This window comes from Podospora pseudocomata, chromosome 3 (assembly GCF_035222375.1).
Source record: "Podospora pseudocomata strain CBS 415.72m chromosome 3, whole genome shotgun sequence".
Lineage (NCBI taxonomy): Eukaryota > Fungi > Ascomycota > Sordariomycetes > Sordariales > Podosporaceae > Podospora > Podospora pseudocomata.
Genome location: NC_085887.1, coordinates 982,565 through 995,304, shown reverse-complemented (window position 1 = coordinate 995,304; position 12,740 = coordinate 982,565). Strand labels below are relative to the sequence as shown.

The 12,740-nt window shown below is 51.7% G+C and overlaps 5 protein-coding genes across 5 annotated transcripts; 4 read left to right on the top strand and 1 right to left on the bottom strand.

Annotated features, from left to right (window-relative positions):
• Positions 1-80: 80 nt before the first annotated feature.
• QC762_302780 (uncharacterized protein) lies at positions 81-1,921 on the bottom strand. Its single transcript, XM_062888566.1, has 2 exons — positions 1,232-1,921; positions 81-1,166 (listed from the first exon to the last, which is right to left on the bottom strand). Exons 1-2 carry the CDS (start codon positions 1,474-1,476, stop codon positions 230-232), a joined length of 1,182 nt encoding a protein of 393 aa, XP_062744454.1. The 5' UTR covers positions 1,477-1,921; the 3' UTR covers positions 81-229.
• A 411-nt stretch (positions 1,922-2,332) lies between these two features.
• Positions 2,333-2,845, top strand: QC762_302770 (uncharacterized protein; the record flags this gene model as incomplete). The annotated part of the gene is made up of 1 exon (XM_062888565.1): positions 2,333-2,845. The coding sequence occupies one exon, from the start codon at positions 2,333-2,335 to the stop codon at positions 2,843-2,845; it is 513 nt and encodes a 170-aa protein (XP_062744453.1).
• A 4,704-nt stretch (positions 2,846-7,549) lies between these two features.
• QC762_302760 (uncharacterized protein) lies at positions 7,550-8,272 on the top strand. Its single transcript, XM_062888564.1, has 2 exons — positions 7,550-7,859; positions 7,974-8,272. Exons 1-2 carry the CDS (start codon positions 7,799-7,801, stop codon positions 8,174-8,176), a joined length of 264 nt encoding a protein of 87 aa, XP_062744452.1. The 5' UTR covers positions 7,550-7,798; the 3' UTR covers positions 8,177-8,272.
• A 1,529-nt stretch (positions 8,273-9,801) lies between these two features.
• QC762_0050410 (uncharacterized protein) lies at positions 9,802-10,650 on the top strand (the record flags this gene model as incomplete). Its single annotated transcript, XM_062883494.1, has 2 exons — positions 9,802-10,317; positions 10,376-10,650. The coding sequence occupies exons 1-2, from the start codon at positions 9,948-9,950 to the stop codon at positions 10,648-10,650; spliced, it is 645 nt and encodes a 214-aa protein (XP_062744451.1). The 5' UTR covers positions 9,802-9,947.
• Positions 10,651-11,349: 699 nt separating this feature from the next.
• QC762_302750 (uncharacterized protein) lies at positions 11,350-12,051 on the top strand (the record flags this gene model as incomplete). The annotated part of the gene is made up of 2 exons (XM_062888563.1): positions 11,350-11,393; positions 11,469-12,051. 2 exons carry the CDS (start codon positions 11,350-11,352, stop codon positions 12,049-12,051), a joined length of 627 nt encoding a protein of 208 aa, XP_062744450.1.
• Positions 12,052-12,740: the final 689 nt, after the last annotated feature.

Genomic DNA, 12,740 nt, shown 5'->3' with positions numbered 1-12,740 from the left:
TGATTCTATGACCTCTGCGCTGAGAATTGAGGCTTGGCGACTCCAGTGTAGCAATGCATACCGCACAGAGTATGGGTTTTCGCCTCTAGGGTGTTGAGTTCCGACATACGTTTTGACAGTCAACTGTTGTGCATTTCTATCTCGATGCGTGCATTACAGCTACCAGCTAAGTGAACACACCAAGAACATGAAGCAGCGTGTCATATACACCTCAAGATAGATCCCATTATCACTTGTCAACATCCATAACATCATCCAGCCAACCCCCAATAATCTCAATCATCTTTTCCGTCTTCATCTTGGCATCCTTCAAGCACTTCACATCATTGCCCACCATGTGCCCAATGCTGTCTTGATCAAACCCATGCACCTGATCCGGAACCAACAACCACTTGTATCTCGCCCCTCCATCCATCTTGATCACCTCTTCCCAGGCATACCGATCATCATTGCCCGTGATCAGCTCTCCCTCCTTTGCCATCATCTGCCTTCCGACCACCTCATCCTCTCTCGGCACACGCTTGCCAGCCAGACTGCAAATCATCCTCCACGCCTCAGGAGCCAACATGTCCAGCTCGCAGCCAATCATAAAAATGTTTTTGGGGAGTGCTTCCCTCTTGGCGTGTGCTGGGCTGAGGAGTGTGTCATGCAAGTCAGTGCCGGGGTTGAGATAAGCCCAGTTGAATGTCGGCGACATGGCGAGCAGAAAGTCCTTATCTTTACCGCGGAATCCGCCAAGGTCGGGCTTGTAGCGGCGGCCGGCACACTTTGTTTCTTGAGTGGGGACAAAGTCAACCACGGGATAGAGAGGGACAACGGCTTTGACGTGGAGCTTGACGGTGTCGAGCTGAGAGACTGCCAGAGTCAAGTTGGCGCCTGCTGACCAGCCTGCTATGGCGATCCTGTCGTAGTCGATGGGCAGTGTTGTGTCGGCTAAGACAAGCTGGATGAGGGCTTCGAGGTCGTAGACGGGCTTGGGAAAGGGGGAGCCAGGTGCCTTGCTGTAGTTGAGTGATACGACGAGATAGCCGTGCTTGCTGGAGAAGGCGCGATTCCAGGGGTCATTGTCCCAAGGGTTGCCCAGGACGAAGCCACCGCCGTGGATGGTGAGGAGCACAGGGAAGCGTTTGGTGCTGGTCCGGTCATAGCCTGGGGGTAGGAAGATTCTATGAAATGTGGTGAGCCATCGAAGCGGAATTCTCGGTCAACTCAAAACGTAGCAGGGTCCTACCGAACGGGTAAATGCTTCAGAGCAGGGTATGCTTTGATCTGGTCGGGGTACGTCTCCCCAGGTGAGATGATGTAGGTCTTCACCTTTCTGAGGAAGATCCATGGGGGCAGCAGGAGCTTCTGAACCGCAAAGGCACAGGTCGCATGGAAGAGGCGGGCAGTGGTGGGCAGCTGTGGTGCGATGCGTTGCTGAGCGCTGCCAGCGGGCGCGGCGGAGGTGTCTAGCACAGCTGCCATGGAGCCCATGTTTTCGTTTTTGTCACTCTGGAGGTTATTCGGGACAGAGAGAAAGAGAAGATCCAGGTCTGGTTCAGACGAAATTGCCGACCCAAATCGGATTTGACCTTCTGGGTTCGATGAGTCTGTTGAAGTTCAGCGTGGGGGATCGAGTCAGGTTCAGCTTTGAGAGTGACAGTCAACTAAGCACGGCGGGAATATGCGGCCTTTTTACTATGAAAGGGGTACTAGGTAGGGTTCGGTCTTAATTTGCTCAGGGAGGCACGGGCCGCGCAGTGAACATCTCGTCTGATTGTATGATTGTAACATCGAGGCAGGAGGGATAGCACAAAGGAGGGGGTCAACGGCCATGTTGATGTGGGGCTAGCTAACCGGTGGGTAGGGGTGGTACGGTATCTTGGCGTGTCGCGGAAATTTACCAATGGGACAGTGACATGGCTTCATGGAGTCTTGCCGAATGCGAATCCGAGAGAAGAAGATAGTCATTCTTAACTACAGATGAACTATGGTCTGGATGTCTTAAATGGCGGCATATGCCCTGTGAACCCCACAGTGACACAACATCCACTGCTCCCCACAGTGACGGGACCTGGCCCCTGAAATTGTGGGGGACAGAGGAGCGTGCTTGGCGCCCAAGTTGGCACAATTGGAGGGATGATGCTGATGATGTCATCGGTTCAACAGCCCCTACCTTACCAAACAAGAGCTCTTTGCTGCTATTATTCTCATCCTAAATACAAATTTGAACCTTTTCAATCATCAACTTTAGCTTGTCACCTTCGACAACAGACCGGGCACTCACATCTCCAAACAAATCACATTCAGACCTCTCTTGTCACCACCTTACGCAACCACACCCATCATCATGAACCGCTTCACCGCTCGCGTTTTGCTTGCCCAAGCTACTCCAATGTCCTGCAGACTGGCGTTTCCAGTCATCACCGGCGTGAGACCGGGCCGATTTTACAGCGATGTTTCTTCCCCTAAGGCGGCGGAGCAGGCTAGCGCTGAAAGCGGCGGTTCTCGCAGCAAGGAAGCCATCGAGCAGGATGCCGTCCAGAAAGGCGAGCGCGAAGGCTCGTCTGGAGCCGGCTTTGTCCCCGACCAACTCGCCCAAGGTGGCGCTAAGGGCCGCACCGGTGGAGGAGAACCGTTGGAGAGCTCCCACCATCCCCCGGCCCAACCAAAGATCAGCAACTCCAGCGTTCCTGGCAACAAGCCCAACCTGACCAAAGAGCAACAAGAAGAGGTCGATGCTCACAACGCCGAGTTTGAGAAGAAGCACGGCCGAGCGGCCAAGGCCAATGATGACAAGGTCAACAAGGCGTTCTGGAGTGGCAGAGGTGATCGCAATATCAAGGGGGCTGCGGAGGAGTAGATGACAACTTGTGTACTTTGGCATGGAATTTCAACAGACGGACTCATTTTGGCATGTACTCTTGCGTCAGGAACGGAGGACGAGGATCTAGCATCACAGACAGCATGGCACGGAAGGGCATAAAACATGTACTTTTAGTTTCGATTCATGAGTCAATTTCACACTTCTTGGGAGCATGACAAGAAACCAAGGTGACTGTGCCATTCATTGTATCATTTGTGAGCGACACATCGTGAGCTTGGTGCTCACAAGGACATAGTCAACAGCCAGACCCATCGTGACAGCCGTCAGTCCCTTAACTGAAGGTGCCCCTGGTCTTTCCACCGAGCAATTAATCAACAGCTCCGATGATCATCTTTGGCATTGTCATTGCCATCGGACCATATTGGCCTGACCAGACCCTCGATGTCACAGTGACCCCTGCACACGTCTTATCGCACCACATAGCTGCCTAGTGGGCAGGGGTGAGAAGGCAAAAACATGTTGGCAAGGAAAGAACCTACCCTCTAACCCTGACCAGAGCTGGATATTGACTCTGCGGTCGGACAGGGCTCACTTCGATCACTCCCGACAGGCGGAGACTGTCATGCGGCAGGTGTCTAGCTCTGTGTGACAAGCCCAGTGGAGTCAATCTCGGCGGATGCCCCGTCGACACTCGACAGTTCCTTTCGATGCGCTTCTTCTTGCTGACTGGACCGACAACTAGGGATCATGACTTGACATCAAGCATCTTGCTGGACCACGTCATCCATCAGGTGACTGCACTTGTCACTGGATAACACGGCGCGGACCTTCTCCCAGCTTCGTCCTGACAGAGAATGAAGTCTTCCGCCCCGATGACACGTATCGATGGTCAGACAGCAGAGCAAGGTGGGCTGCCAGTGCTCTTTTGCGTCGGCAGATAAGAAGGAAAATGGGACCTTCCAGCTGGGTATAACGTACATTATCAGTGAGTCGTGCATATCAGTTGGTCGCGCACTCTCTAACACCCTACTACAATTACCCTCGATTATAACACACCAACATTAGGAACTAACTACAATTACATCAGAAACAGCTGAATCAGATGATTCTGCAGCCTCCTGGCAAGTGCGTGCATTATGGCCAGGCTTGCCGCATACACCACAGCATTGAACCTTTGTACGAACACCCCCTACACCACTACCATCCGGCTGCGTTTCTTCCACTGCCTCCCCACCCACGGCCTTCTGGTCTAGTAGATCGTGTGCATCCTGCACAGTAAGTGATCCTCCGAGACGTACGCGTGGTTTTTTTGGCTCTCCGGCGTTTGCTTAGTGCCTCGTTGGCCTTACGGAGCGAAGCGACCTCTGACTCGAGGAGAGCCACTCGAGGCATTATAGCTGTTGTACCCTTGGCAAGCTGGTCCACAGCAGCTAATATCGAAGTTGGGGAGCTATTCTGATGGTTGGCAATGCGAGTCTTAATGAGCCTTGACTGCGATTCGGCTTCTCGAGGGTTGTGTGGTGTCTGGAAGACCCAAGGTTGCGCAGTGCCAGGCCGTGAGGTCGGGGGTGTTGGCGTACGAAGCTTGATATCCAGCTTGGAAAGCACCCTCTCTGGATCGTATGGCACAAGGCCAGCACCCGTAAAGCCACCCTGTATATTCTTCTCCGTTATAGAGGCGAAGAAGGCTTCGCGGAAGGCACAGAGGAACTCGAGCTTGCTTATATGGTTGATATGCATGCGTATCAAGTCCTCGATCTGGCGACCATACGCCTGTTTTAGCGGCCCAAAGCAGCCAACATTGAGTGGTTGAAGGAGGTGGGAGGAGTGTGGAGGCATGCAGACCGTAATAATATTATTCTGCTGGCAGTGGCGCCCAAATTCGGTCGAGTGGTGGCTTTCGTGGCCATCGAGGATCAATAACCGGTATTTGCCCTTTGTGCGAGACGCTGTGTAATAGTCGAAGTGCTTAATCCAATCTAGGCCTACCGCATTGGTAGTCCGGCCATTATCGGTGGTTGCGATGCGCCAGGTAGACGGTAAGTTGCACTCGGTATACCAGTTGGCAAGGTGGTACTGCGCGGCTAAGATGATGAAAGGAGGGATAGTCCAGCCGAGGGCATTGACTCCCTGGATCACCGTTGCCCATTCACGGTTGCCATGCTGGGCCAGTTTCGCCTTGCTAAGGCCGTCTGAAGTCGTAACTACCATACCCGCGAAGATAATACCCATCATAAACCCAGTCTCGTCGAAGTTGTAAACATCGTCATCCATGATATAGAGCTTAGCTATGGCTTCAAGCTTCAATTCTTCGTTGTTTTGAAGAGCTTCAAGGGCTAAGATTACTCTGGCTTCCTTTGAAGGGGGAGACATGTTGGGTTGTGGAAAAAATGATGTTTAGGAGAGAGAGGATGCGTCGCGCCAAGGAACCCACGGCTCGCTTGTACCCACGACTCGCTTATAAAATACGTTAATAAGCCGAAAATATTTTACTCGCTACCCCTAGCCTCGTTATTAACGCTCTCCAAAACTTTAATATAAATTTAGTATCGCGGTGTGACGAACCCCTATCCAGAACCTCTGAAAGGGATACTTGTTGAAGGCACTTCTGAACAATCCTGGTTCGGTACAGCTAAACAGTGTACAACAATGGCTTGTCTCAATCACAATAGTCTGAATACCAACGATTGTGACTTGTATTGCATACTGCGGAACTGTCTATCTACACCAGCCAGTTCCTCCGTATATATAGACCCTATGCCAAGCCTGGCACTGTCCTGGATCGATAGACTCGACCATCGATCCTATCGATACTGTCCCTTTTGGGGTTGATTCTCTTGGATCGATCCTCGATCCCATTGATCCTGTTCTGATTGGTCCTTGCTCCTGTACTAATGATTGGTCCGTGGTGCGTCCCGCGCCCCACCAAATGTCAAGCCGTGACACTGTAGAATCGTCTGATTGATTAATTTCCAATAAAATTATCATGGTTTCTTAGTATTGTGGCTGTATAACTGAGGATAGTTATTGTAGTGTAACGGAGAGTGCGGGACTCGCTTGTCTGTGTCACTCGCTTATCACGCACGTTATATATATATATATATATATTAAGACCTGAACAGCAACGTGAGTTACTAGGTGGGATGGTTAACCATCTTCATATCTTCCGTCCTCCCCCCTCACCCACTTTCATTCACTGATTTTGTGTTGAGTAAGGTGTCAAGCAGTGGCTGCTAGCCCGGATCGGAGATCTCCCGCTGACATGAGTGAATGGTAGTATTAAATAAGACATATTCTTGGGCTGCTGACCTAGGAAAGTCACTGGCTGCGAAAATGAGGCCAAAAATTGGCCAGAAAATGGTAAACAAATTAGTATTAGAGTAGTTGGTTGTTTGTTAAAAAGAAAACAGTAAGAAAATCCAGCCCCAAGAGCAAACCAGTGTGGGTCTGGGAAAACCCAGGCCCTTCAGCGTCCCACACATATATACAAAGACCAACCCGATCACTACTTGAAGAATGCGGTACTTGGTGGTGCTTGTTCTCCAGCAGCAAGTGAATATATCACCCTGATGCCAGGCCAGGCCAGATAATTTCCTGCCTTCTTTTTTTTCATTCTCCATTTTCCTTTACTTCTCAAACCAATTGTCATCAACCACGGCATGGCGAACAACCGAAGGGATCGTCAGTCAGTTAAGTGCAGTACAGCCAACGACGGCTCCCACGTATCAACCACTTGACAAGATGGACAGGCACGAAACCAGCCAGAACTCCTCCTGCCAGCGGTCTACCACGGAGGCCAGAACGACTTCCACCGCCAAGGAAAGCAGCGTGACGGGGCCCTTGAACGTCCAAGTCGAGGCAGGGACACAACCCAAAAGGACCAGTACGACGAGGAAGCTTGGGACGAGACCACCACGTCCACCACCGGGGTGGATATCTGGATACCTGTGACAAGGGCTGTAATATCAGGGCTTGGAACTTCATGGTTCAATTCAGGCTTATAATCTTCAATGGCCTCGAAGTCTGTGATGAGGAAGAAGAACGTCTAGGGATACAAACAGATCTCAGAGACGCGTATTTATCCATCGTCAGGTGGTCCGTGCCCAGTGGCTTCGAGCCGCTGCCAAGTTCCTCAATATCTCAGGGGCCAGTGGGCTTCCTTTGATAACCGCCATGCCTTCAGATTGCCTGCCTCGCTTTCAACGAGAGGTTCACAACTTGCAGTTACCCCTTCTTGCGGTGGTATCGGCAGTGTTGCTGGCCGTGGTTGCGGGTGGTTGGCTTTTGCCGTGTGACAATACCTGACAAGTTCGGTGATGGGTTTGTGAGACGTGGACCGCCTCCCCGCAGAGGTGTGTAATCCCCTACCAGCAACCGGTCCATTCACATCTGGCCATCGTTCTGGCATTGCTAACATGAGAGATTTCTATAGTTCCTGTACATGCTCAGTCCCCGTCATATCTCAAGAAGATACGCGAGATGGCGGAGATGGAGCGCGCTGCTGAAAAGGTGATGGTAGAGCGTATGCTCAAGAGGAGTGCGTGGTGTCGAATCAAGGATGGGTTTGAACTACATACTCTCTTAACTGCATTTTCCTGAACTAGCAGAGCTACAAACTGCGCTTGCCTTCCATACCTTAAACAAGATTTGAAAAACAAGAAGGAGCGGACGAGGTACAGCCAGCAGCCTGGACGTGGGGCGCCCTAAGAAGGTTCGACGTCATAAAATCTCTGCACCCCAGAAATTTTACGTCTCACTCATCATCTTCTCACCCAATACCAAACCGCCGGAATATCCTTCCATCTCGAAACGATTCTTACATCCATTCTTGGATCCATCCTTACAGCGATTACTACACCCATTTTGGACCTATTTTTACATCCATCTTTGGATCCATTTTTGGAGCCATTTTATTTCCATCTCGTCAGCTCCAACCTTGACATCATCAGGGGCAGAGGATCGAGCAAAATAAGCGAAGAGGCCACTGGCATGAGGGAGGAAGCCATGAAGACAACCAAGACTAAAATTTCACGCCGAGCGGTGTTCAGAGGTTTGTTCTTCCGTCTACTATCTACTTCCAGCCTCGTGTGCTTGAGCTTTCAAGAGCTCAGTTGGGTAGAGATTCAGTTGATATTGAAGCTAACAACCCAACCCTCGCCTCTAGTCTCCAAGAGAGTGTTACGTCACCGCTGCTTGTTCAAGGTTCGACCACGACGAACGAAGAAGATCCAGGCCCGGAGTAAGAAGGCGGCCAATCGAGTCACAGGCGCTTTGGTTGTGTGTGGAGAGATGAACATCAGAGAGGATGAAGTTTGGGGGGTCGTCTCTGGGGTGGAGGAGCTGAATCTTGTTCAAGGTGGGAGGTGAAGGGATGGGGGAATCATTTCAACACTTGAGAGGAGGTGTGAAAGGGTGGAATTCAGGGAGAAGTAGGCCTGGGTGGACCAGACAAGTACCACGTCGAGATGACGGATTGCATTGCGTTGTTATTGATGTCTTTTATTCTTTATACATCAATCCACAACTTATTTTGCATTCATGCTGCCTGGATAGCTCAGGTGCCTTTTGCCTGCTCGGTGCGTTTTCTTTGACCTTCTGTATAGCTCTGTCTGCCTTCCGATAACCTTGAATTTCCCTTGAATGGGTGTCCCAAACAAAGACCAGGTCACGAAGTACCTGGTGATCTTGGAATCGACCGGATGATGGTCCATCTGGAGCAACGGAGCAAGTGAACCAACCGATATCGGCGTGGCAGACGGAACGCATCAACGAGGACTACACAAGACCTGCAGGCGAGGGTCGATGGCAAAAGAAAGCATAAGCAGCGGTATCACACTGCTTCTGCTGTTGTTCCAGACCACGATGGTAAGCACCTAGACTCGCTCACCTTGTTTACTAGCTCCCAAGGTGCCAGCCTACCGAGAGGCAGGTCGGGATCCTTGGTCTTAATTGGACGCAAGAATTAATCGCATGAGGTAGGCTCGGCGCAACGAGAGCTCGAAGAATATCAATGAAGAGATTTTGAAACGAAGGAAGGCTCGGGAGGCCGAGGCTCAGGCGCGCAAGCCGACGTCAGAGATTCAAGATCAAGGGAATGAATAGCTAATCATGGGAAACATGGAATTAGATGGAGAGTCCCGAGGGAAGGATGGACGGGCTCGGAATGGTCGGTGGTTGCATGGGCTTTTGTGAAACCTGACCGTCTTTCCCCATAGCTCATACATCTGGATGTGCAAAATCGGTATAGGTGACCGCCACTGCGATGGATACCTATTGGCCGGCAGGGTCATGACAATACAATGGCGGGCATTTTTGATCATTAGGCCACCGCCTTGATCTGGTGAAAATGTATCCCTGCATCCAGCTCTCTTCACAACTCCAACCCTCTCAGTCATTCAAAAGAAACCATGGACCTTCATGAGCGCCAGCAGAACGTCGACCACAATGCACAGAGCCAGAGCGAAGCAGCCACCACTGTTTCACTGACCCATCGTATTGCCAAACTGTCTCTGAACACCCACTAAAAGTCGTTGTTGTGCCCCACCGCGCAGCATGTTCTAGCTAGGAATGGTAAGAAAGCACCCTCAGATATGCACCTACAGTTAGAAAAAACAGCGAATAGTTGTTCCAGTTACACGTGCCGAGAATGGGGAGTACCTGAATTCGCCTGATGCGTCGAAGGAAGAGTTTGAAGCAGTGGGAAGATGCGGACTAGTGGGTACTGGGGATTTGAACGATGGGTGGCGCTTTGTCGGCGTTTGTGGCTCGCCAGGGGAGTTCACCATTTGTTCGCCGGAGTAGGCAGCCCGCGGGTGATGATGTTGATGTTGGGGAATTTTTGGAAGACGTCTCTCTATAGACTTTCAACGGCGCAGATAAATGGGCAAACGAGTCATCCCATTCTTTGGGTCTTGCACAGAGGGATGTAGGTTGCCGCCCATCATCAGCTGCATCAAACTTTGATCAGCCGACCTAGTATTCTCACATTCCCCTTGACTCCCAACGCGACCTCGCCTTTCCCCTACATCGCCTTTCTTCCACTCAACCAGCTTCATCACATCTGGCCTGAAACGCAGCCTCAACCCACTTTTCATTGCCTACCGCATCTGTCCGACAAAGCGTTGAGTTTGCGACCCCAATGGAACCTTTTCACTCGCAGCAAGTCGGCGAAAGGCAGCGAAAAAATGAAGCGCAAGTCGCGAGTATGATGGCGTTCGACGACAGTCTCTCCGCAATAGATCTGGACGGCGATCCAAAACACTTGCGAGAACCAGGCCAGCACCCCAATGTACTGTCAGAGGATGAAGAGGCCGCGCTCGATACAGGCTCCGAGCGCGTCTGTCGGTTTCCGACCCTCCCCTCAACCGAAAGTTCCGTGTCGCAGTCCCAAGGCTTCCCATCGACAGCCATGCCATCCCCTGCCCGCCAAAAGCCGTGGAAACCTCACCACAGAAGGCAGCGCAAGCTGACCCATCGAGGCGTCATGGGCAATGCGACTCCCGGCAATGGTATTCACCTCCATTATCTTGTTAATTTTGTGATTACTACTAACCTCTTGTCGTATAGCCTTGCCCAGTAGTACCCTGCTCTCTAGCATCTCCCTGCCCAACTTCCCCACACTTTGGGACCATGAGGGAAGCGGGGAGAATGCCGGCGAAGCTTGCCCTTTAGCTTCTGCTGGTAGTGAAACGTCAGCCGCCAATGAGGCCGAGATTAAGAGACAAAAGCACGCTCGCTGCGTCGCGGCGTGGAAGGAGCTTCAGGCCGAGATGAAAAGACGGAGGCAGGCACGCCGCACTGGCAACGATCTTGCTGCTGCTGTTGAGCAGATGCAGCTTTAGGTTGTGTTGCTTCTGGTCAACCTTGTGACCGATGTGGAATGCCAAGATGCAGCCGCACCATGGTTCACTAATAAGGCTGATGGACTGGATCCACATATGACGGCATCCGCCCGGTGACAGCATCCCTCAATCATTGCCCGGCGAGCTCTTGCCCCATGGCTTGTTGTTGACATTCATGTCGCCTGCTATGGAAACTGCTCTTGGAACACTTTTCTCTTCTCCACTTTGTCCGTCTCCTCGCACCCGCAACCAACAGCCTTTCCATGGTATTCTCTCGTACTTGATTTTGCATGTAAATTACACCCTTTGCCGTTATCCACCAGCTACTTGAATCATAACTTTCGATATCGATTGATCGCCTTCCCAAAGGACCTCGGACAGACACCTTCAAAAGAGGTCACGCGCGCCAGGCGGAGAAATATCTTCGAGATGACTCTCACGGCTATTGGGAGTGCTCTGTTGATGCATGGTGATTTTGCTTCAGCTGCAGCCGAAAATATGAAGAACAGCTGGCTGTATCGCATCCCAGACGAGCTACTTATAATGATCGTCGAGTGTCTCGACGGCGATCTGGTCACCCGCCTCATTCTTGGCCAAGTCTCAAAGAGCCTTAGACGGATTGTTTATTCAAACATTCCGTTCTCTACGTACCAGATTCTTCTTGGGCGCAGTTAGAATGAGCGGCTCCAAGGTCACCTCATGGAAGCTTATTGGCACCTGACACGCCACTCAGACAGAGATTGGTAAGTCGTCTGCAAAATTTGTTTTAACACAGATATGGATTGGCGGCTAACGAGGACGGGTAGAGACCGACTTAGGTACCTTCTGCGCATGGATCGACTCTGTAGAGACTGTATCCAACACAGCGACCTGGTGCTTGCTTCCACTGGCTACCCAGGCACCAGCAGGCCGGACCCCTCGCCGCGTGTGGACGTCTTGCCCGTCTCGACACCCAGAATCAATACCCCCAGTGCGCCCCTCGAGGTCATCCAAACTACAAACAAGACCTGGAATGGATGCAAGTTCGCCTGCCCCAATGAATCAAATCGCTTGCATTGCTCAGGCTGTGCCACACAGCATTCGGTTCGAGCCTTCTCCAAGGCACAGGCAGAGAGGAGCGACGGAAGCCGTATCTGTATCGGTCGGGAAGGAGTTCTCCGGCTATGCGAGCACCAGCATATCAAGTGGCCCGACATTGAAGCCCACTTTCTTCGACAGCATAATCCGGACAATCGCAGTCAACTAGTCCCAATAACATGTCAACTGATGTGCGAGCACGAGAGACGTAGCACAGGCAACAAACATGCACCGAGATACGGGTTTAGGCCACGTCTCACGGTCTCGGGGAACTCGAACATGCAATATGATATCGATTGGTCTTGGACCACCACCACACCCTGACACTTGATACAAACGGTCAGTTGGATAAGGATGAGGTCCGAGCGATGTTCGAAGTCGACTTCAGCGGCGTGGCTGGCACCATCTTTACCGGCACACGAAACGGCGACGCGCTCAAAAGAGCGATGTCATGCTTTCCAGCGTCTTCGTGCACCTGTCTTAAGCATACCGGGGTTCAACAACCACCAAAAGATTCAGAGGGCCATTTTCAATGTCTCTTTGAGGATTGCCCGCCCTCCCAAACCGGCAAGAAACATGCATCAGTCCTTGAGTACGACATTTTTGCCCACGGGATGCTTGCTAAGCGCATTGAAATCGATCGGTGTCTCGGATACTTTCCCTGGTTCGATAAGGGCCAAACGAAGCGGCCATGCCTCACCGTAAGATACAGCCGAAAGATCGGTGGTAGCCTAGGCGCCAAGCCGGAATTGCCATATCTGGCCGGTTTGGCGCACTTGGACCCAATAATTCCTCCCCACGAGTGGCTACATGCCCTGGACCCGACTTCGTACGAGCTCAACGACAACATCACGACTGTCGGGAACGTGTGGCCTGTGTGCCGCGATATCTCCTGCGGGAATCATTATGCAAGATATCAGACGTCACACTGTGGTGACAGAAGACCTCCTAGTGCCCCCCGTGATTGGCGCTATTGATGGAGGGATGTGTCGACATGTTACAGGTAGATGACG